This window comes from Alligator mississippiensis, chromosome 1 (assembly GCF_030867095.1).
Source record: "Alligator mississippiensis isolate rAllMis1 chromosome 1, rAllMis1, whole genome shotgun sequence".
In the NCBI taxonomy this organism is placed as follows: Eukaryota; Metazoa; Chordata; order Crocodylia; family Alligatoridae; genus Alligator; species Alligator mississippiensis.
The window spans coordinates 355,900,182-355,923,154 of record NC_081824.1 but is presented as its reverse complement, the minus strand read 5'-3'; the positions used below and the strand labels follow the sequence as shown (position 1 = coordinate 355,923,154).

At 41.4% G+C, this 22,973-nt stretch overlaps 1 protein-coding gene across 3 annotated transcripts in view; it reads left to right on the top strand.

Moving 5' to 3' along the window:
- The window catches only part of MYO16 (myosin XVI), a 662,110-nt gene that overhangs the window by 182,405 nt on the left and 456,732 nt on the right, over positions 1–22,973 (top strand). For all 3 annotated transcript variants that reach the window (XM_059721092.1, XM_059721091.1, XM_059721093.1), the window contains 2 exons: positions 4,748–4,818; positions 9,463–9,606. In XM_059721092.1, coding sequence (XP_059577075.1) covers positions 4,748–4,818; positions 9,463–9,606 — 215 coding nt within the window. The remainder of the gene's footprint in view (positions 1–4,747; positions 4,819–9,462; positions 9,607–22,973) is intronic.

Genomic DNA, 22,973 nt, shown 5'->3' with positions numbered 1-22,973 from the left:
CTCCCTACCTCCTTGATCCCAGCATCATACCACTCATTTTGCAGGAGAGATGGCAGGCCAGGCTTTCTGCTGGCAGCAAGGTTAGAAACAGGTAGGAGAGGCATATCATAAATGGATTTGGAGAGACAGGGACACTAGATTTCTTGGAAGTATCTTGTCTGTTTTACTTTCAAATTAAGACAAATTTCCTGACAAACAGTCAGCAAGCTGAAAGATTCCTTTTTTAGTTCAGCTGAAATTTACAATTTCTGGAAAAAAATGACATTTTTGTCTGTAACTGAATTTGTGAAATTTTCAAGGGATATGGTTTCCATTCTCCGGAGAGCTCAAATCAGATCAAATATAAAAATCAATCCAATAAAAGATTGATTAAGAATTCTTAATATCTCTCAGCTATTTTAAAAGTAAATAGTATCTTCTTGTAGAAAATATGAGACCACAAAATTCTTGCATCGTTACATCCCCTTTTCCAGCATGGTGTCTCTGGTGACTCTTTGTTTCAGGTGTTCTTAAAGCTAATTTGGATGATGTTGCATATGTATTAAGTAATGTTAAATTATGGAACAGGAATTGCAAGGAAACACGCATATACATGTGGGAAAACAAGTCACTAGAGGAGGAAATAACAGATTGCTTTTGATCTTGAAGATGACATTTGGAAGGTTTTGAGGACAAATCATGTTTAACAAAAAATCTGCCTTTCAAAAATGTCAGTATACTCAGGAAAATAAGACTGTTTTACAGTATTTTTTAATGACTTTTGAAGTAAATCAAAATAAAATATTGAAGTAAGTCAGTAGGCTGTGTCTCTGTGCTGAGGGTATAAAGAGTGCATAGGTTTTGTGCTGAGCTTGTGCACAGGGCTGAATTTTACATATAATGAATACATGTGGATTATGATTATTATAGACAGTAAAGGGGAACCTATTGCATTTTCCAGTGAGTGGTAAAGTGCATCAGCTAAGGGAAGAAACACAGAGTAATATTATCAATACAGTTCAAGGACAATAAGCCCTGAGGTATACAAGTATAAGAATTGGCTTGGATGTATAAAATGAATGATTTATTGAAGGAAAAAGCTTATTGTAAGGCTTGTTATTGGTTACTTTAACACATTTCTCAACAGGTTACTTCAAAAGATAGGAAAAACCCAACTGACCCTTCCCCTTGACCTTTGAGTCAAACACCTAAGAAGAGAATGTGAGATTTTCAATGCTGAGACACCATGGAAAAGTTTTTACTGCAGTCAGAGGAAATTGGTATCATTGATTGTCTCCCTAGAGAGGGCAGTGGACATGTTGAATTGTTCAGGAGAGCCCTACATAACTTAAGTGTTTCTTAAAAATGTTATAGTTTTATCTAGTGTTGCAGCAGGGACCCCTAACCCTAACTACTTAGTGAGCAGGAAAACAGTATTTGCAGGGCTGTAATTAGGTACGAAGCTGGGCAAGGGCCAGCTGCAGAGCCACAAGAAACCAGGGAGAACTACAGGGAATTAAAAGTGCTGCAGCGGGGAGGGCAGGGGCTATCACTTACTAATTTAAGCTTCAACACTTGAGGGCAGGCTGAACACTGGAGGGCTGGGTTTGACAGCCTTGCTCTGGGTTGGGGGGTGGGAAGGGGGCAGGTCTGGTTCAACTGTGAGCAGCCTTGCCAGGTTCAGGGTCTAAAGAGGGATGGGACAACACATGAGACAGGGCCAGGGGCCTTGAGAATGAGACACAGGCAAGCCGAGGCCAAGAGGGCTGAGAACCTTGCGCCTAGTGCAGGGGTAGGCAACATTTTTGGGCAGAGTTGGTGTGCTGGGGCAGCTGGCATGGGAGCCGTGGGGTCTGATCCTTGTTGTGGTAGTACAGATCTGGCCTCTCTGCCATCTTTCCAGAGGCATGCATGCCAAGCAAAATGCCTTCGTGTGCCACACTCTGGCACTGATGCTGGGTGTTGCCTATCCTTAGCCTAGAGTGATCAATGGCAAGGGAATAAGGCTGAGAAAGCTAGGCCAGAACAAGTGGGTCAGGACTACAGACCTGCTGCCAGAACAACAGTGCACTCTAAAGCCAACAGGGCTGAGAACTTCTTGAAAGCAAAAGATGTTGACAGAGTAACATCTGTGAGGCATGCGCATGGCAGTTTAAATATATGTTTAAATCAGTGGTCACCAGCCTGGGGATACTGATTAACAGGTAGATCCTGGAGACTCTTTGGGTCGATCCTGGGCTTAGGGGACTGCACATGTGTACACCCACTGCCGCCAGCCCCAGCAGGTCAATCTGTGGGGGAGGGAAGGGGCGGGGGCCAGATTGAGGCACCTGCATTAAGCGACTGACTGTATGACCCAGCCAGGAGCAGGGGAAGGTAAGTAGGGCCCCAGCCTGGCCGGGTGGTCAGAGGATTGGAGCCTGAGGGGCTCCTTCAGGGGCATGGCGGGGGCTCCCTCCCGATTTCTGCAGGGGCCAAGGCAGCAGAGGTGGCTGCTGCTGCGCCTTGAGTCCCACTGCAGCTGGACATGTGTGGCCATGGCTCAGCTCTGCAGCAGGGGCTTGTGTGGGAGCAGCCCCAGCTTAGCCTTATCTGGTCATCCAGGGGCACGTGGCGGGGGACTCCCGCTGCCAGGTGGGCGCAGCCCAGCACAGCCGTGGCACAGAATTGGAATCGGCCTGGCTGGGTCTGGGACACTCCGCGGTTCAGGGGTACGTGGGGTGGGGTGAGTAGGGCAGGGCAGGGGTCAGCGTGGAGCCGGGGGGTGTGGAGTGCAGTAGATCCTGGGTAGCCCTTTAATTCCAGAAAGTAATCTTCATTATGAAAAGTTCGGAGACTACTGGTTTAAATGATAATATGTTTGTGGTATCATTCTGTATATAGTGGGGGCCTGTTATGGAAGAGCTGTGTTTAGTAAAAGTTGCTTAATATTTTCCTTTATAAAATCCTTTTTTTACTTCCTTAAATCTTTTCAAACTTTAATTATTAAAGTTAAAATAGATTTTCAATTATAGGTATCTGTTGTAGACTGTATTTCTCCCTGCCCCCTCCCCCCCCAAACTCATGCCCAGCCCTTGTTGAAATGATTTGGCAATTTCCAATAATCAGTTTAGGGAAAAAGTGTTGTTTTATCCATATTCATTTTTTTGCAGTCTTTTTCTTGAAAAATGTACATCACTTCTATAATTCAGAGGAGGAACTTGAAAATAAAACTGTTTTTTGATAGATGTGTTGCATCTGTAGTTTGTACGAGGAATTTCAAATTGTAGAGTGGGACATCCGAGATTTAAAGAGTCACTTTATCTCATGAAAATCCACCCAGGTCTAGATAACTTATGACCCTCCTAAATGCAGAAGAGCCCATGCTGATCAGACAGTGAGTTCACTGTGCATGTGTGTCAAAGCCAAAGTTGAGGGGCTACACCCTCCTAACCCTATTCCTGCATCTGCTACTGCCCACAACTGAGATCTTCTGTATTAGGGCCTCCTTGTGAGGACAGGGAGTGGTCCAACAGATGGCCTTTCTGCTGGTAGTAATTCTCTTGGGCAGATACATTTTAAAAGACTCTGTCATGGAATCATAGAAAAATAGGGTTGGGGACTTCAGGAGCTGATCTAGTCCAACCCCCTGCTCAAGGCTGGACCATCCCCAACTAGTTCATCCCAGCCAAGGCTTTGTCTAGCTGGGTCTTAAAAACCTCCAAGGATGGAGATTCCACAACTTCTCTGGGTAACCTGTTCCAGTGTTTTACTACCCTCCTAGTGAGAGAGGTCTTCCTAGTATCTAACCTAAACTTCCCTTGCTGCAACTTGAGACTGTTGGTTTTTGTTCTGTCATCTGCCACCACTGAGACCAGTCTAGCTCTGTCCTGCTTTGAATCCCCCTTTGGGGAGCTGAAGGACACTATTAGATTCCCCCCTCAGTCTTCTCTTTTCTAAACTAAATAAGCCTAGCCTTCTGTATGCTAGTTGAGCCAGTATAAAATGGTTTAGCGAAAGGATGAATTCTGCTGATGATGTCTGGCCTTTTCACTTTGCAGTCTTGTTCAGGTAGACCATTTTTTATTTCCAAGTAAAAAGGTTATAAAAGCAGTAGAAATGAGGGAGAAAAAATTTTATATGAATAATCACTAATATGCAAGGTTATTTATTGATCTCAATTAAATGCTTGAGTTCATTTCAAAGTGGTTCGATGCATGTAACTATAAGTAAAATTTGGCTCCAAATATCATTTTAAGAATTATACTATGTCAGTGATCTGACAGGGTAGTGCAAAGGTTGAATGGAGTGCAAATTTGCTTAGTGGTTGGCACAAAGATTAATTTCAAGCAATATAAATAATGAACACCAATCTCAATCTTTTAGTGAAAAAACCAATAGTTATCATGGGAACTCTGCAAAATAAAATAAAACAAGTTGACTGTGATTCTATTCGCAGGTGAACATGGCCTACTCAGCTGACTTCGACCTTGCTGTATAACACCTCATGTTCAGAACTAAGAATTAACATCTGTTCTCTTGAGAAGTCCTTGATATTGCTCACAGTTCATATCATTATCAAAGGTCCTGTGCTTCCAGATCTAGACATTAAAATAGATGAGAGCATAAATGCTGACACCATAGTTCTACAAATGTTATCTCAGAGGCTTACATATATTATTAAATCTGTTAATGAAGTTCATGAAAAATCAGGCTGTTAACAGCACAGGATTGGGTTTATTGTTGCATTAATTCTTGTCTCTCCCACCCCCTTTTTTTGATATTTCAGTGCTACGGTTACTAAAGGATGGTGCCGACCCTCACACACACATTTCCTCAGGAGGCTCCTTGCTCCATCTGGTAAGAGTGATTGAAGATTAGAGTTAGCAACTGTAGATAAATATTGTGGGATACTGAGTAGCAGATTGGGCATATTAACAACAAGAAAGGCTTAGCAATAATTTTTTTATTTAGACTGTGCTTCATAGTGATTATGATTGCATCCAGCTGTGTATGTGAAATAAATGGTAGTATTCTAATGGCTTATGGGGATGCATCATGTAACAAGGATTGTTATTAAGAAAATAGAGTAAGATGGTTTATTTATAAATTATCTGCATACTAAGTAAGAACAGATTAAAAAACATCTGTTTCCAAAGATGGAAAAACTGGAGATCCAAAGATTCTAAGGTAATACAAAAAAGGCAATGTAACCTCCTGTTTAACTTACGGTATCCCTTTCCGTTCAATTTGATATTGATCTTCTAAAATGGAAACACAACACTTAAATTATAGTTTAGATATATAGCCATTCAAACCGAGTGATTGTAAGGGGAAATAGAGCAGGTTTCAGTGTACAATGTAAGTAAAATTCAATGGCAAAACTTGCAATGACTTTAAGAGGCCAATGATTTTACTACAGGTTTCTAAGTTTCATGTTCCATTTATTTTTAGGGTGTGAGTTGGTCTGCCACAATTCCTGGCAGGTATTTTTGGAATGATCTAGTTTTTAGATAACTGTATCTAAGTTTCTCAGAAATAAGCAACCCTTGTGCTATCAGATGGCAGAATCTGTCTGATCAAAGCCTACCAGTATTTCATTTTAGTTTAGAGAGAAATATACTTTCATTTTTTTTATACAGCAACATTATGACACTGACTTATTTAATAAGGACAGTGTAGACAGAATCCTATTTCACTTTACATGCCCAAAATGGCACTCATCTAGCTGCACAAATACCATTTTTATCACTTATTCACATTTTGAGATCCACCTGCATGTGCAGTATGGATGTGCAATCTTCCACATGGCTAATAGGCGTACTCAGTAGGCTGCGCTCTGGCCTGGCAAATATATATCACATTTAATCAAATAGAAGACAACCCTGATTATAAGACACCCTCCCCCAATAATTAGATTCTGTATATGGAAAATTTACAAATTTGTTACAATTTTCCAAGTATAGAATCTGATTATTGGAGGTTTTCCTTGCATTGTTCCTCCTCCCACTGTTATAGCAGGGAAAATCAGTCTGGGGGATCAGGTAGCCCTTTGTTCTCTGCTTCCTCTGGCAGAGGAAGAAAAATATCAATTTTTCCTCTGGCAGTCCGTTCCTCCTCCCCTTACTACTGTCTGTGCTCTCCCTGAGCATTTGAAAGTGAGTGAAGTTAAACATGTCTGTATCAATGTTCATATAGTACCCATGGACTTAGTTCATGCAGAATTGAGGCATGCTACCTTTTTTTTTAAAAAACTGTTTTAACACAGGTGTTTCATAAACACACTTTTAAGCAGCTTTTTGGCACCCACTTATACCTAATATAAACTTTTTTTTGCAAAAATATATATTTCTACACCCTCCCCCCCTCCCCCTCCTATATCCTTTCTGCTCTGTCTCATGACTGATCTGGTTCATCTGAAAGTCCATAACATACAGTTAAAAATTGTCATCCTTCTGTTAAAATAACTGCACACATGTGCCTGTCACCATCTCTTCCAACCTGTCACAATCATACAAGAACCGTCTCCTTTCCATCTACCTTCCCCTCCCCACCTCCTACCCCCTCAATACCCCTCTGTTTTTCCTCCCAGTCCTTAGTCCACATCATCTCTATCACTTTGTTCTTCCCTGTTGTCTTCGTCGCTCACACCCTTTGTCACTATCCTCATCATCTTCCTCCTCATCATTGTCTTCTCTGGGGAACCACTCCTGAACAGTTTGTGGTAGTCTCTTTTCTTGCATATGAGCTCCACTGTCTCTTCCCTGTCATCTTCTGCTGTCTTCCTTTAGTACCACTACAGCTCACTCATTGATCCCACTCGGTTAGGTGGGATCAGGGGTTTTGGAAGAGGCTTCACTGAAGGAATAAAAGAGTGAAGAGTCCAGATGTGCAGGAGGGTAGGGCTAGGATTGAGAGAGACCTTGACAAATTGCAAGACTGAACTAAAAGAAATACCATGGGGTTCAATAAGGAAAAGTGCAGAGTCCTGCATTTAGGATGTAACAGTCCCATGCACCAGTAAAGGCTGGGGACCAACTAGTTAAACAGCAGCTCTGCAGAAAGGGACCTGGGAGTTACAGTGGACAAGAATCTGAATACGAATCAACAGTGTGCCTTTGTTGCAAAGAAGGATAACAGCATACTGGGCTGCATTAGTAAGAGTACTGCCAGCAGGTAAAGGGAAGTGATTATTCCTTTCTATTTGGCATTCATGAGGCCACATCTGAAGTACTGTGTCCAGTTTTGGGCCCCCCACTACAAAAAGGATGTGGACAAATTGGAGAGAGGTGACAAAATGGTGAGGGGGCTGAAGGACATGATTTATGAGGAGAGGCTGAGGGAACTGGACTTACTTAGTCTAGAGAAGAGAAGACTGAGGTGGGATTTAATAGTAGCCTTCAACTACCTGAGGGGTGGTTCCAAAGAGGATGGAGCAAGACTGTTCTCAGTGGTGGCAGATGTTAGAACAAGGAACAATAGTCTCAAGTTGAAGCAAGGAACATATAAGTTATATATTAGGAAAAACTTCCTCACTAGGTGGGGGATAAAGCACTGGTACAAGTTACCTAGGGATGTGCTGGAATCACCATCCTGGGAGGTTTTTAAGACCCAGCTAGACAAAGCTTTGGCTGAGATGATATAGTTGAGAATGGTCCTGTTTTGAGTAGGGGGTTGGCATAGATGACCACCTGAGATGACCTTTCAACCCTAATTTCTATGATTCTTCGATTCTAGCAGCCAATTTTTGAAGGGATGAGCTGATGAGAAATCTGAAATTAATTTGTATATAGTTTAAAATGTTGAAATGTGGAAATGGTGAAAAAAAAACTATTCCTCAATTTTTCCAGAAGTCCTATTCCAGTATTCTTTTATCACTGAATAGATGTTGAAACTTTTAAAAGTACTCGAGTTTAACCTAAATCCAGTTGAGTTTAATGATAGCTGAACTAGAGAAATGCTTATTTCCTTTGAAATTTCTATTGGACTCCTTAGTCTTTTGGATTCATAATATTGTTGCCTTGGCATACCAGATAGTCAACCCTTCTTGCTAACAATGCAACTAATAATGAGATTGATGACTTTGTTGTGAGAAGTGGACTCCGATTGTCCGCATAAGTGAACAACAATGGGGTGTGGCATTTTGACTGATTTTGGGGAATGGGCAGAGCCTGCTGGCTCTGTTTTCATTTGGCTGCTTTTCAGACTGTTAAAGTAGAAGTGAAAGGCTTCATAACCCATTTTTATTGCCTAGAACCATGAAGTTTCTTTTTCAATTTGTTATATATGGAAACTATTAGAAATGGTATTTGAAAAGTAAACTTCAGTTTACCATAGTTTAGAAATGAACTTGCTACTAAATATTGAGCAAGTGTTGATTTACGTTCCAAGATACATTTAACTCGAGTAATTAACATTTGAAAAGCTAACAAACTTACAGTAATATTTAAAAATACTTTGTAAAAAAAATGTTATATTTATACTACAGTGTCAAGAATAATGTGTACCTTCTATTTATGAGTTTCCAAATGAGGAAAAAGATAAGTGGTACTTACTGATACTTATTGATAAGCATTTCATTACTGTTCTGGCCAATATGTCAAGATGTTATAAAAGTACATTTTTAGTCTTCTAAGAGGTAATTTCCAGTTATTTATCTTCCTGTTTATTTGTTTAGCTCAGATATTTACATGACTGTAGTACCATTGTATCTGAAAGTTCATAACTTTTTATCTATTTATTCTCATAGCATCCTTATGGAATGGGAGAGGTTTTTAAATTCCTGTTTTACAAACAGAGAATGAAAATACAGAGAAATTAAATTATTTTGTGTGTTCACATAAAAGTCTGAGGCAAGGTTGGGCAATGAACCCAGGTTTCCTGTCCTCCTATTCTTATGCTCTAGCAAAAAAAAATCTTTGTCATCAAAAGTGACCTATGTTTTCATGTAATATTTGTATATCAAGGTACATGTGTGTGTATTCATGTATTTATTTGTGTGTGTTTTTTTTATATAAGATATACAGAAGGATATTGTCTTGTACATTGGACATGAGACCAGGATTAAAGAGCCCAAAGTATTATGCCACTGTTGCTTGGAAACATGCCAAAAAAAAAAGCATGGCCATGTGTTAAATATTGGTAACTTGATATCAGAATTCATATTTGGAATTATATAATTTAATGAAAAGAAAATTCATCTCTCTCTGTAGCTATTCAAGATCCTTTCCTTAGCCAATTTGACATAGCTCTGGTTTATATGGATTAAGTGGGCCTTGTGAATCCTGCACGAGTAGAATGTGCCTCCTGCATCCTACATAGCTCGTTTCCATGGATCCATCAACCATCTCCCCTTGCTGAATTGTACGTTTATCATCCAAGAGATTATCTGGCCCATTTGATGTTATGTGGAAAAAAGCCCCCATAAACTGAAAAAAAAAATACATCGATAAATTCAATAGTACCATGAGCTGAAACCTGTCACTAATCTCTTCTCTCTTTCAGTGTGCCCGTTATGATAATGTCTTTGCTGCTGAAATTCTAATTGAGAGAGGAGTAAATGTAAATCATCAGGATGAGGATTTTTGGACATCAATGCATGTAGCCTGCGCATGTGATAATCCTGATATTGTCCTACTACTTCTGCTAGTAAGTAAAGCAATTTATGCATTATGTGCTTGAAAAGGAAACGTGTATGAAAAAGCCATGAGATCTGAAATGGCCATTTAAATGAAATGTTTGATGTAACAATTCAGGTTAGTAAAAAAGTATATATTTGATATATTTGTATATTGTGGTTTTTACCTTTGTAGGTACATAGAGAGTTTATGGAAGGAAATTTTTCAGGTTTGTCAAGTGAGTACAGTTTAAGTGCCATGTCATTTTTTCCCAGAGGTCAATATATCCGGTAATAGCTCAGTTAGCTCTTCGCCAAATGGAATAGTCATATAATTTCTTTTCTCTTCTCCGTCACCTGATGTTGGAGGCTGAACTGGCAGAGAATCTTATCACAACTGCTTCTCAAAAACATGTATTCCTTCATTCAATTACACTCACTAGTCATAAAGAAATGTGTGAACATGTTTAAACTAAGAACAATTAAATATTGATGTAGATAATTTGGTGAAACAAAGACTAGTATGGTTAGTAATATGTATAGCATATGATACATGTAATGACATCTCATTATAATTACAATATAATATACATGCAGCATATAATAATATATATATATATAGTACCATGATCTAATGGTTGATGATCAATCCTTGCCTACTACATACAGCATACAGTCTATCACAGATGAAGGGCTTTTATCCTTATTAAACATCTTGGATTCCTAAGGGTTCAAGCTTTAGTCCTGAAACATGATTTGTGTTGCTGTTGCATCTGCTGGTCTGTATTTGTTTTACAGCACACTTTAAAGCAACAGTTGAAATTGCTGAGTATTTGACCTAGCTTTACAATTACTTATATCTATTTTTAATGCCTATACCTGTTCATACTGTTTGATAGCATGCCATTTCAAGCGGGCCAGAGTCCACTGGTATTGCCTGAATAGTGCCCCAGGGCTTATAAGCAGTGAATGAAAGGTGAGAAAATGTAGCAAGAGAAGGTACCTTGTGACCTAGGGAAAGTCACCACCCCAAGTTAGGCACCAAGATTTACCTACCTCGCCATGTGGGATTCCCAACTTGCAGCTAGATACATAACCAGTATCAGTCTTTTAAAAACAGCTGGAGGAATGAGGGAGGGTAGTATTGCCTTCCCTTTTATCTAGTTGCTTGTTCTAGAGTACTTACCTGAGTTTCAGGAGAGCCAAGCTCTCTTCTGCCAGAGGAGATTCAAATCCATACCTCCATATGAAAATAACCTCAGGAGCAACCTGTAGGGTAATCTCTCCCGTTGATGCTTTATGTGGAATACTTAAGTACTTACTGGCCCAAGAGCATGGAGAATGATTTTGAGGCTCAGTGGTTATAGTACTCAACTTGGAGGGAAATCCTATGTTCCAGTCACTCCTCCAATGACTACTAAAGCACTTTATACAATGTAGAACAGCTTCAAAAGGAGTGGTTGAGAGAACTCCCCTGTTCCTGAATACTCTGCAGCAGGGCTATCCAGCTGGTGGCCTGCAGGCTGTATCCAGCCCTGAAGGGTTAACCTTGGCCCCTGGGCTCCCAATCCATGCACTATTCCAGCTGCTGCTGCCAATGGAATTTCTGGCTTTACTGTCCCTCCTATGAATTCTACCTCCTGCCCCCACTGCTGTGTGCAGGGCAACATACAGGGCCGAGGTAGCCTGTGGCTGGGAAGCCTGTGGGGACTGAGGGATCCTACATGGCATGGGGGCACCTGAATGGAAGAGTAGGGGGAGCCTACCTGGTGCAGCACTACATGCAGGGTCCAAGGGTATTCGCATGTTACAGGAGGTCTGGGGTGAATGCCGTGTGGTTTGCCACATCAAGTGTTCCTGGAGGCATGTGGTCCCCAGGCACTCAGAAGTTGGATAGCTCCGCTTCACAGCCTGGAAGTTAGTATTATCTCCTGGCAGGTAGCAAATGTGGGTTATAGTCCTGTCAGGCAGCTCTGCGCTAATGATTAGTGAGATATTAGTATAGACTGTTAAAATATCACCACTGATATATGAGATACCACTTAGGTGTGATGGAGGGATTAGTTACAGGTCAGAACTATTTTTCCAAGTAGGCAAGTCTCTGTCAGATACTATTGAGCACATTTAAAAAAAAATTCATAGCAAACAGTGGTGGGAGAACCCACAGCTTTCAGTTAAATGGAAGTGTTCTGCAGAGGAATTAAGAGAATTGTCTGCAAACCTTAGTGAATCCATGATTTTTGATGGCAACGTAGCCAATATTTCTAAGAAACACTGTAAAGAATTTCCTTATATGAATGTGTGGAAAATAAACCAACAGCATACATTTTTTCCCATACATTTAAATCGGGTTAATAATTAACCCCTTCATGTTAGAGCATCTCCTGTTTTTAAGCAACTATCTTTCTGGGAATCCAGGACAAATAATCATTTTAGTGTTTTCTTAAAAGAGAGTATGTACCCGTAAGCCTAAAGTGTTATCAATTCATGAGTTCACTAAGAAAGATACCTAGTGGAACCAAACTACCATCAGTCCCTGCCTGATTAAGTCATGCTAAGAAGTTAAGTTGATCAATATTCCTGAGAGTACTAATCAGAGGTCCTGGTTTTCTCTGATTAAAAACAGCAATTTTTGGATAAAAAAGTAACCCCAAATCCACATTTTTCCATGATTAAAATGAAATGCCACTAATGCATCATGGAAAAATGTGGATTTGGGGTTACTTTTTTTAAGTCCAAAAATTGGGGATTTTTTATCAGAGAAAACTGAAATCCTTGATAATAAGTAACTAAGCCATAGTCCATTCATAACTTTGTAAGTCCAGTCCAGCCCAGAAATAATGCACCTTATAATATTCAAACTTAAAACATTCTGTCACAATATTATATCTAAACAAACATATTTCTGTATTTTCTGCAGCTCAATTGGTCTTCTAATACTTTTAGTCTACCATGTAATTTTAGTGTAAACTTGGACTAACAAAGATATGAATAAGTATAGTCTGAGGTCTAAAGCTGAAAGAAATGGTGATAATATTGCTTCTAGACTCCAATAGAATAAAATATTTTGTTGTCCTGCTACTAGCTTCCAAAGCAGCCAGAACCAGCACAGGGTCCAGCAACACATGATTGAGCTTAATTAAAGAGTAGAAATGCTATTTGTTAGTTCTTCCATTTGCTTAAATCAAAACATCAAAGTTATCTTACACTATCTGAGCTTCTCACTACAATCTTTTCTTAGCATTTTGCCATTTCTGACTCCATTTATAATTGTAAAGTTATCATTGACATCCATGGTTGGTCCCACTTAGTGTAAATGCAAGATGTGTACTTCTATTTTCTGGTTTGGTGTGCTTACAATATTACTGCTATCTAAAACCACAGCTCTCAGGCATGATGGAGTGTAGGACTAATCCACTATAAACATTGTCATTACTGTTGCCAAATACAAGGCAAAATTTCTATCAGATGGTTTCTGTTAGTTTTGGCCCAAATTCCTGCCACCTTAACCACTGTATAAAAATACTGTATATATGTCTCTTGAGAACTGAGCATCCTTTAAGGTCTGAGATGACCAGAATATTGGTAAAAATCATAGAAGCACTGAACATATTACTATTTCATGATCTGTAGCTCTTATTATTTAAAACAAAACCAGTTGTTTTTTAAATAGCTCTTGTGCTTTTTATAGCCTATTATCTGGGTCTATGGGGGTTTTCACAAAAGAGACTGTAGTTTCCTGTATGAATAAACAGTCCCTAGATCACTGTATTATAAGAGATTCTGGTTTTCTCTGTTTCAAAATCTTGAATTCTCTGATTTAAAAAATACCCAAATTGGGGTCTGTTCTGCGATTAAAATGAAACGCCACTATATATTGAACACAATGCTTTATTAATATATTTACAGTTTTAAGACAGTTTGGAAGCCTACTAGTACCTCAATCATTTATAATAAAATAAAATTTAAATATCTGTATAATATGGCATTTCATTTTATTTTTTATCATGGAAAAAAGTCAAAGCTCCCTGTGCCTTCTCTGCTCACCAGGACATGGGTCCATCTATGGCTGGCCCCCTCCCCATGCCACCCCCACTGCTTTGTGGTGCTGAGCAGCCCTGATATTCTGGTGCCCTGCCCCTGCCCATGCCATTACCCCTTACTCCTAAGCCATGCCACCCCCAGCTCTGCTAGTGCCCCTCACTCCCTAGCCCTTCCAGTGCCCCTCACTCCTCACCTGCAGCTCCCAATCCCTACTGGTGCCCCTCACTCTTGACCCACACTCCCTTGCTCCCCCTCCAGCTCTGCCAGAGGGGGTCCCCAGCTACTAGAGCACAGCCAGAGTAGAGCCGATGTTGTGGGGGAGGATGCCGTTTGCCAACTGTGGGGCTTGGGACACCCTGCCCTGCTGTCCTTCCCCCAGGGTCTCCATGACCCAGTAGGCAGGACCTGGCGTAGGAGGGTGGAACCAGGCGGGGAGACTCGGTGCTGCCACTGTCACCAGAAACCCCATGCCAGCTGCACTGCCATGGCGAGATGCCTTCTGCCCATCTGGCAGCAGTGGTGGGGCACAACTCCATGCTGCTACTGCTACCCCTAACCCCACTGCTACCAGACAGGCAGGAGGCACCTTGCTGTGGTGGCACAGCTGTCATGGGGCTCCTGGTAGTGGTAGTGTTGGATACAAATGTCCAACTCGGGATCCTTAAAATTCTGGTTTCTTAGGTGGATTGAAACACTGTAATGAGTTAAATCATAAACCTTGGGGCTGGTCCACACACACACACACACACACACACACACACACACACAGTAGCAAGCTACAAGAGTCAGGTATACCTGTCCTATAAGCGCTGGAGTCTGCCGTCAATGGCCAGTCGAGGCTTCTTTCAGCGTGGTGTTATCCTCCAGAAGGAGGTCGCTGGCTGGTCCTTCTGGCTGGACAGGTCTGGTCGAGTTGGAGATCAAGAGGGCGCCACTGAGGGTCACTTTTCACTGTCTTTTATCTGTCCTTGGCAGACTTTGGTGACTCCCCAGTTTTCAGGTTTGCCTAATCCAGGGGTCGTTGACCCTCGTGGGACTTCCCCCCTCGGTGGCTACTGGATGGCATCTGTCAGCCCCAGGGGTCGTCCGCATGTACGTGCAGGTTTGGGAGTCTGTTGATGAATTTTGAATAGGGCTCTGGGAGTGGTCGATTTGGAGATATTCAGCCCAAAAGTTGGTCCCCGGCGTTGAAACTCAGGCCAGGGCTTCTAGCCCTTGATCAGTGATGTTTAGAGATTTCCTGGTTGTTACATTGTCTTCTATTGAGTTCTTCCGTTGGTTGATCTGCAGTTTTCTTAGGTGTTAATTGCTGCCTGCTACCGTGTTACACATTCAATCACTGATTCACTCACTCTTTCAGGGGCCAGCCTGATACAGGGAAGGGCAGTTTGATTCCTGCCCTTGTTAACATTGTTACAATGTATAACTTACTTATGAAACTAAACACATTTAGTTGAAAGTTGAAAGGTGAGAAGTATAGAATATAAGCTACAAAAGTAATGCTATGGCATACAAATAGATAAAAATACCAAAATACAAGGGGAGATATAAAATGCACACATACAAATTTCAAAACACAATTTCTTATCTTAAAGTGAAAGAAAGAGGAAGGAAGAAAAGGTAGAAGAGGAAAAACATATCCAAAGAGGGGAGAGCAACTGCAGGCAAGAGGAAAAGGGGCTTTCTGCTACAGTGGCGGTGGCACCAAGTCTCACTGCCCCACACTGGCCTCCCATGCTGGGTCCTGCCCGCTGAGACATGGAGGCCCTTAGTGGGGAGGGTAGCATGGTTGGGAGCCCCAAGCCTGCAGTGGGTAGCTCACATCCTCCTCCACCCCACACACAAATCTGGAGGGGCATGTGCCCTCTAATGCCCCTTCCCTGGGAGTGCACGCAGCAGCAGGGAATCAGCCCCCGCACCCAGCCCCCTGGATGAGCCACCTGTGGCTCCATCCCATTCCCCAGCCAGGCCCTGTGACTGTGTATTCCTGTTCTGGTCCCAGACACAGCCCCAGTTAGGCAACACCCCCAGACCCAGTTCCAGCTGCCATTGCTGCCCCCCTCCCTCCCTCGCTGTGGCCACCTCAGTCTGCACCTGCCCCATGTCACCTTTGCCCTCTTCCCCCCCATAGACTTACCTGCAGGCAGCTGGGGGTGCTGCTCTCTACTGATACCTCGCTGTATTCCCAGTGATGTTCATGTGTGCACGCACCCACATGCATGTGGCACTCCCTGTGTCCTGCTCCCCTGCCCAGCCGCAAGTAGCCCCTTGCAGGCTGGAAATCTTCCAGACCGTAAGGGTAACCTGCAGTTTCTCATGTTTTTCTCCTTTAAAGAAAAAAATCCACATTTTTCCGCAGTGAATGGAAAATGTTAATCCCTGGTTATAATACAAATAAAATTTTGTATTATATATATATATTGCGTTCTTTTTATGATTAATTTACATCATATTGAATGTCTAACAAACTGTTGTCTCTTACTTATTTAATAAAGTAAAAAGATCCTAAAACATTCTATTTTTTATCTGTTACATTTGAGAAAATATACCTCTTCGAGGGCAGGCAACATTTTGTCTTATTCAAGTCTCATATTTCTTCTTGGAGGTTTCTCAGAAATGCTCAGTGGAGGCACGGTTAGGGCAATCTTGAACACTTCTAGGAAACACCTCACTTGCCTCCTATGATTATTCTAGAATTGTATGAGGTTATGTATAGATATAGCCAAGATTTGAAATAATATAGAGTTCATTTCCATCCTGTGCAGTTCATGTGTTGCATGCTTTTATCCTTAATGATTACAAACTAGTTTTTTTGAAGGTTTGGAATGTCTTCCAAGCCTTTGTGTTAGTGGAGCTGTCCTATATACATTACAGTTTTACAAAAGTCACATGATCTTCACTCATATACATTTGTAACAATTCTGTGTTTTTCCATTAATGGTTTTAAAATGCAGTAGCTAGATTTGTTCTCATTCTATATACTCAGCACTCTTCAGGACAGGTTTGACCCTATTATACCCCCGCAGCCCATGGTTGGAAATAGTAAATTTAATCTTATAGGTAGGCAGAAATATTGTTAGATAAGCAATAGTTTCTGAACTGTGACTTAATATCTGTAGCAACATTTAATCTAGGTGAGAATGGACATGGAAATTGGATGGAAATCTTTTTCCCAATACTGAACTGTCTTCATATGAACATCTGATATTAGTAATTACTTTGCCTTGAGGTTGTAGCATTTCATGGGCTGTGTCTAATGTGCAGTGTGGGAATGGATAAAATTAATATGAGCTACAGGCAACTTCTGTTATGGCACAATTTTTTATCATGCTTAACACTTCATAAACCCTCATGAATTAATTAAATTTATTTGATTTTTTTTTTTTTTACCTTCCTTTTCATTTCCCTTATAACAAAATAATTCCAACCCTTTTCTGTTTTAAAGTCTGACTATACTGAAAGCCTATAAGATGTAAATTCAAAGGCAACTCTGGCTCAATCTCATCCTAGTATGGGCAAAATCCTGAAATTCATACACAGGCAAAACTCTCATGTTTAGAGGTAAGATTTGCTTAAGCAAAAATTTCAAAATAGGTCCTAAAAATAAAGTAGAACAAAAGAGAATGAATAATTATCATCATTTTCCTTTTTAAAAATTAAACTCTCCCACCCCCTGAACTTCCTTAGCTATGAAATAATCAACCAGGAAGAATTTGACATCTGCTAGTAGCCACACAGATCAGTGTCATCCCTAAGAGTCTGACTATGATGCACATAAGTGGAATGCGATAGGGGAGCTTCATAGTTTTCCCTGGCAGTTCCAGGCATGAGATTTTCCCTTGGGGTGCTGTAGATATTATATGAAGGAGGCTCCATGTACCTTCATGGAGTATCCAGCTGAAAAGAAACTTAAAGTTCTATTTCAGCCTTCTCTCACTTAAGAGTGAAGCCTCATAGATTACTGTATTTGCTTAAATCTTTATTCTAAAGGTTAGTCACTAAGGACATCCAATAAATGTAAAGGGCATCCAGATGTCATAAAAAAATTCTGATTCTGTTTTGCCTTCCCCTTTTTGAAAGCTCCATAACTAGATGTCATTGGGCACATCTGCTTAAGATGTTTACTTGCCTAATTAGCTGTTCAGTAAACGTCTTGGTGTCTACAGATGAAGTGTTGTTAGGACTGAGTGTACTAATCAACTCTGCTGCAGGTTATGCACCAAAGTTTATTGCTGCACATTTATTGCATGTGTAAACATGCCCGTTCATAGCCATTTTGCTACTCTAGACTGTGTCTCTTTCCCAGCACCTCTGGAGCTTATTATGTGCAACACATACTATATTTTAATTTAGCTTGGATTTCTTCTTTTATTTATTCAAATGATAAAAAAACACATGTGGAGATAAATAATTTACTGTGCAAAATAATTAACATTGACTATTGCATTTCTCCAAATGTTAGTTGCCTTCCAAAAAAAAAGAAAAAAAAAAAAAGGACAATGTTCTATACACCGTGCTTGAGTCCTGCCTCTGCTTTCTCAGATTGAGAAAGGTCCGTTGTATATTCTTATATATTTGTACCTTTTTCCTGAAGACATGTCTGTGTCTCACTGGCCATACCAAACAGGCAATAGCAAACATGAATGGTGTGTACCCGGAAGCTGAGGGGGCACGGCTGCATCGGTGGCAGTGGGAGCATAGCAGTGGTGGTGGGAGCCTGGGAGTGGTGAGCAGGGAGCTTTCGCAGACTCCTCTGGCACTGCTGGTGGCAGGGGTGTGGAGGTGGTGAGTGCTGACCAGGAGTCAGTGACCACCCGCAGGCGCCACTGGCAGCATTGGCAGCGGCCAGGGGTGATCATGGACCGCCTGCAGATGCTGCCAGCAGTGGTGGTGTGGTGAGCAGCGGCTGCCCCCAGGTGCTGCCAACAGTGTCGGTAGTGCTTTCTTGCAAGGGGTGTATGTGCACCCACGCGCACCCCCTATGCGTCGTCCCTGATAGCAAACATATGCTTAAGCACACCTCCCTGCTCCATGTGTTGTACCGCCCAAACTGCGTATAGTAGTCTGTTTGAAATGGGGATCTATTCTTGATTGGTCCTTAGGCACTACAATAATAAATGCAATTAATTCATGCATTGGAACGATCTTGGTCCACAATAGGTCCCCAGGAATTTGTGCTTATAGATACTCAAAATAGCTGTGTATACCATAAACCTGTTCCTAGTAGTTTATTTTCCTGACCCTACTAGAAAAAAAAAAATAAGGGACATAATTACCATCTGTCAGCTTACTAAATGTTCTGCTGGTACAGATGGGTTATATTACTTAAAATTAATGGAAGAAATTCATCCCTATGATAGGCGATGGAAATTGTATTTGTTGTAAAGCCTTTACAATGGGACTGAGTTTGGCCCAGTATTCTTTTCTTAAAAAAATAAATAAATAAAACTTAGGAAAACTGAACTGCTTTCAAGTATTTTAAGAGCAAGAGTTCTGCTTGAATCAGCCAACATCAGATCAGCAATGTTAGACAAGCTATCTGAGCAGGATGATACCAAACAACACCGCAGTTAATTTCAGTATTTTAAAGTGTTGCCTGAATGAATAAGGAGGACTTCCAGCTTTGTTAACCTTCTGCTCTGCAGTTTTCTTGTTTATGGTATGAGAATTGAACGTATGACTTATGAGTAATGCAGCATTCATAAGCAAGTGGAAGAGAGAATACTAAGTATATTTTAGGCTTCTATAAGCTGGGACCATGATTTATCCTCAGAAGACTAGTATTTTATTACTTGCTGCTCAGTCCCTCAGTTCTGAAGATTTTTTTCTACAAAGTAGATACTGTGATATTAAAGAACTGTAGGAGTGAACCTCAAAGCTTGGCATGGATTTTTCGGTAAGACTGAAAAGCTTTCCCTTTAGTTAAGTTTTCATTTTCTATATGGAATGGCTTTATCTGTAGAAATATTTTTTAAACATTTCTGAAGATATTAGGTCAAATTCATCCCAGGCATAACTGAGTGCAGTTTTCATTCATCACATCAAGAATGATTTCTAAATAGATTAAAAATGCATTACAAAGTCTCAAGCAATTGTACAGGGCCAGATTCTCACTAAGGGCTTGACTGTGTGAACAAGTTTTGTCATTTTAGCAATGACAGTATAATTAAGGAAGAAAAAAATTACACATATATTTTCACAATAGTGATGTTACTGATAAAACATCTAAGTGTAGATCACCTATTAAATATGTCTTCTCTTTTGCCTCTATTTCCATAGTAGAGGGATTTTAAATGAGTAATTTGAAGATTATATTTATACCTTTGTTCAGACCCTTCTAACTGATGGAGTACTGTACAGGAGCCATAGTTTTAACTGCAGATCAGGCCCACAGACTATGAACACAGGAATCATTTAGTCCAGGGCTGTCCAACTGGTGGTCCTCAGACTGCATGCAGCCTGTGAGTGGTCAGTTTGCAGCTGTAGAGGTCCCACCTGGCGACCATTCCACCCATCACTCCAGCTGCACTAGCAGCCAGAGTCTTCAGACCCCTCTTCCCTTGTTCAGTTTTTGAATCTTGTCCCACAGCTTGGAGAGCTAGGGAGGAGGCTGGTGGGGTGCCCACACACAATGGTGAGTAGTGTAGTGCAGAAATGGGAGGCACCCCTGTGCCCAATGTGATATGCTACAGTGGGGAGGGAAGAGGCAGCATTCACATGTATGGCACAGTGGAGCATAATGGGGAGGGGAGAGGAAGCATCTTTTGCTTACAGCACAGTAGAGCACAGCTAGGGGGATAGGGCAGGGAGAGCTTCTGCCTAATCAGCATGGTAGAGTACAATGTTGTGCGGAAGAGGGAGAGGGAGCATCCAGACACACCATGGATGGACACAGTGAGGGGTAGTGCACCTGCTTGCATGGCCTGGGGCAGGCAGTGTGCAGCCTCAGGTGCACATGGGCCAAGCTGATGCAGCTCCTGGTCTCTTAAAACTTGGACAGCCCTGTTTTAGTCTTATCAAAATGCAACTGCATATGGAGTGGAACTTATCAACTTTACAGTAGAAAAATTACAAAATAGCTTAAAGAGTAGCAAAAGTAATGAGCATAGAGAAGACTTCCGTAGAAATGTAATTCATGAGAATATGGTTATTCAAGTAAAATATTGTCCAGTGCTTTGAGTTTAATAGTCCCCAATATTATAAAAATATACTATAAGATTTTGAATGACCATCATTTAAAGGACAGTGCCTACAGAAGCACATTGATCTAAGCTCTGTGTTTGAAGGCTACAGAAGCAACCTAGAGAATGGAGTTGACCATGGGGACACAGCAGAGAAAGAAATACTGTTAGGGAAGAAATACACGTGAAGAACAGGTTTGCTGCATTTGAGTATGGGGAAGAGAAGCAAGCAAAAGATGGGGATGGCAAAAAATAAAAAGAGGAAGCTGGAGCCAGCAGAGCAGAAAAAGAGAAGATGAAACAGCGAAAGCCTGGAAGCCAAGGAAGAAATAGGATGATACATAAGTTTTTGCAAGTGAAAGCAGAAAGCTAACTCTTCTATAGCAGGGCATACGATGCATGCGATGTGTAGGCCAGATACAATGTGCACAGCATGCAGCATGTGAGCCTGGGGCTGAGGCTGTCACACACTACATGTGGGGTGTGAGGATAGTTCAGGGTGCATGCTCCATGTAGTGCATGGGGTTAGTGGTCTGACACCTGCTGCACGTGATATGCAGAGCTGGATCTGGCACACTCACTAAATGCAGCACTTGGGGCCAGAGCCAGGGACAGCATACACACTGCATACAGCACAACGGGCCAGGGCCAGCATGCATTTTGTTCAGTACTTGGGGCCAATCTGGGGGGTGTGCTGCATGCAGTACCTGCACAAGACCCATTTGACATGGTGGATCTGGCTTGCAGGACATGTCTGTGGGTCCAATCCAACCTGCAGGCTGGCTCCACATAACTCATCCAGCCCACAGGGCCTGATGAATTTGATACACCTCTTCTGTAGATAGAAGGGAAAGAGCCTGAAGCGTAGGTTATGGAGAATCTTAGATAATGTCACCACAATTGATGGCACTGTGGGAAGCGAAACTATGGTTGGACACGCAGCTGTTATAATATTTGGAGATTCTGCAGAGGCCTGTTTGATTATAAGGTGTCACTATGAAGTGTTGCTCAGATGCCAGCAGATGACAAAATCAAAGAAAAAGAGGCTTCCTGGACGTAGTATAATTTTGGGACCTGGCAGAGGGTAGTAGAAAAGGACTGTCACTATGACACATTACTTTATTAGGCGTTGTATGAGTCTGGTCTACAAGAAGCAGAATAAGAAAGTTGCCTTGTATAAAAATTCCAAGTGAGAAACTTGGTGGCAGCATTTGTCTGGTGTTACAGGAAATTCTGGGATTGTGACACGGACTGATACCAGAAGAATCAAAAGGGAAGATGCAGAGAACAGAAGGGTATCTTTTTGTAAGAAGACTAGATGTGTACCTGAAGATGAAAAGGATTCTGGCTGAAGTAGGAAAGAAGTCATCTGATTGTCTTTCATATTTGAACAAGTGTCACTGCCAGATTTCTCCTGCAACATATCAAGGATGACAATGCCAGGCAAGTGAAGATGGTCAAAGAAGTAGAAGCTCAGATTATTTTCAGTGAAATTCTTATGTTTCCTAAGAATAGAGGGTGAAAGTGTAACAAGATAATAGAGATTAACAAATCGCTCAGGAGTGGTGCTATGAGGAAGATTTGGGGATGTTCCCCAATTTGACCACAATAGTAGGAATTCATGGGGGGTGGAATTTAAAAACTTCTCAGTGGAGGAACTCTATCTGAGTATCTGCCTTCTGAAATCAAGGCAGACATAACTGTTTACAAGAATATCATAGTCTATTTAAACTATGAAATGGAGGCAGAAGTTTGGACTATTCTCATAGAATAAGTACTCCTGTTGTAATGGACTACCGTTCCCAGCAGGCTGCTGGGGAAAGAGAATGGAAATGGCAAGAGAACTGGGATAGCCTGTAAAGAAGTCTCAGTGGGGAGAGAGGGAGAGAGAGAGCAGCAGTTGGCAAGATGCCCACTGAGATCCAGGAACTGCAGCAGGGCTGACTCCATAAGCCACAGCAGCGGGGCTCAGGTGGGGAGCTGGGGCAGACAGTAATTGACTGTGACAGTCTGTAAAGACTGGTTTGAGAGCCCCCCTGAGTTCAGAGAGGCTTAAGGTTTCTTCAGTGTATTTCATCATGTTTTTAATGTTCACTCTATTTGTTGTCTTGCTATCTGTCCCTGAAGGATTTTATCTTTCAGTCATTGTTATTGGCTATTATATATATTCTAAG